The sequence below is a fragment of the Penaeus monodon genome, chromosome 30 (assembly GCF_015228065.2).
Source record: "Penaeus monodon isolate SGIC_2016 chromosome 30, NSTDA_Pmon_1, whole genome shotgun sequence".
In the NCBI taxonomy this organism is placed as follows: domain Eukaryota; kingdom Metazoa; phylum Arthropoda; class Malacostraca; order Decapoda; family Penaeidae; genus Penaeus; species Penaeus monodon.
In genome coordinates this window covers 3229558-3229798 of record NC_051415.1, presented here as the reverse complement: position 1 = coordinate 3229798, position 241 = coordinate 3229558, and the positions used below count along the sequence as shown (strand labels likewise).

Sequence of the window (241 nt, the reverse complement as noted above, 5' to 3'; positions counted from 1 at the left end):
TCCCCCCTCTTCTCATCTCCCACTCCTACCCCTTTGCCCTCTCTCCCCGCAGGGCTGATGAACGCCGCCGATTACTACGGTCTGGACGAACTTCGCAAGGGCTGCTCCGGCTTCGTCCAGTGTTGCATCAACGTCGACACCGTCTGTGCTCTTCTGGCGTCCGCTGAGAGATACATCCAGTACAAGTGCACGAAGTCTATGGTGCAGAAGGTGTGCATTTGTGTGTGTTTTTTTCCTCTTC

At 55.6% G+C, this 241-nt stretch overlaps 1 protein-coding gene across 1 annotated transcript in view; it reads left to right on the top strand.

Annotated features, from left to right (window-relative positions):
* The window catches only part of LOC119592270 (serine-enriched protein-like), a 38500-nt gene that overhangs the window by 14282 nt on the left and 23977 nt on the right, over positions 1-241 (top strand). The window contains 1 exon segment of the mRNA XM_037941100.1: positions 53-212. Within this exon segment, the coding sequence (XP_037797028.1) occupies positions 53-212 (160 nt within the window).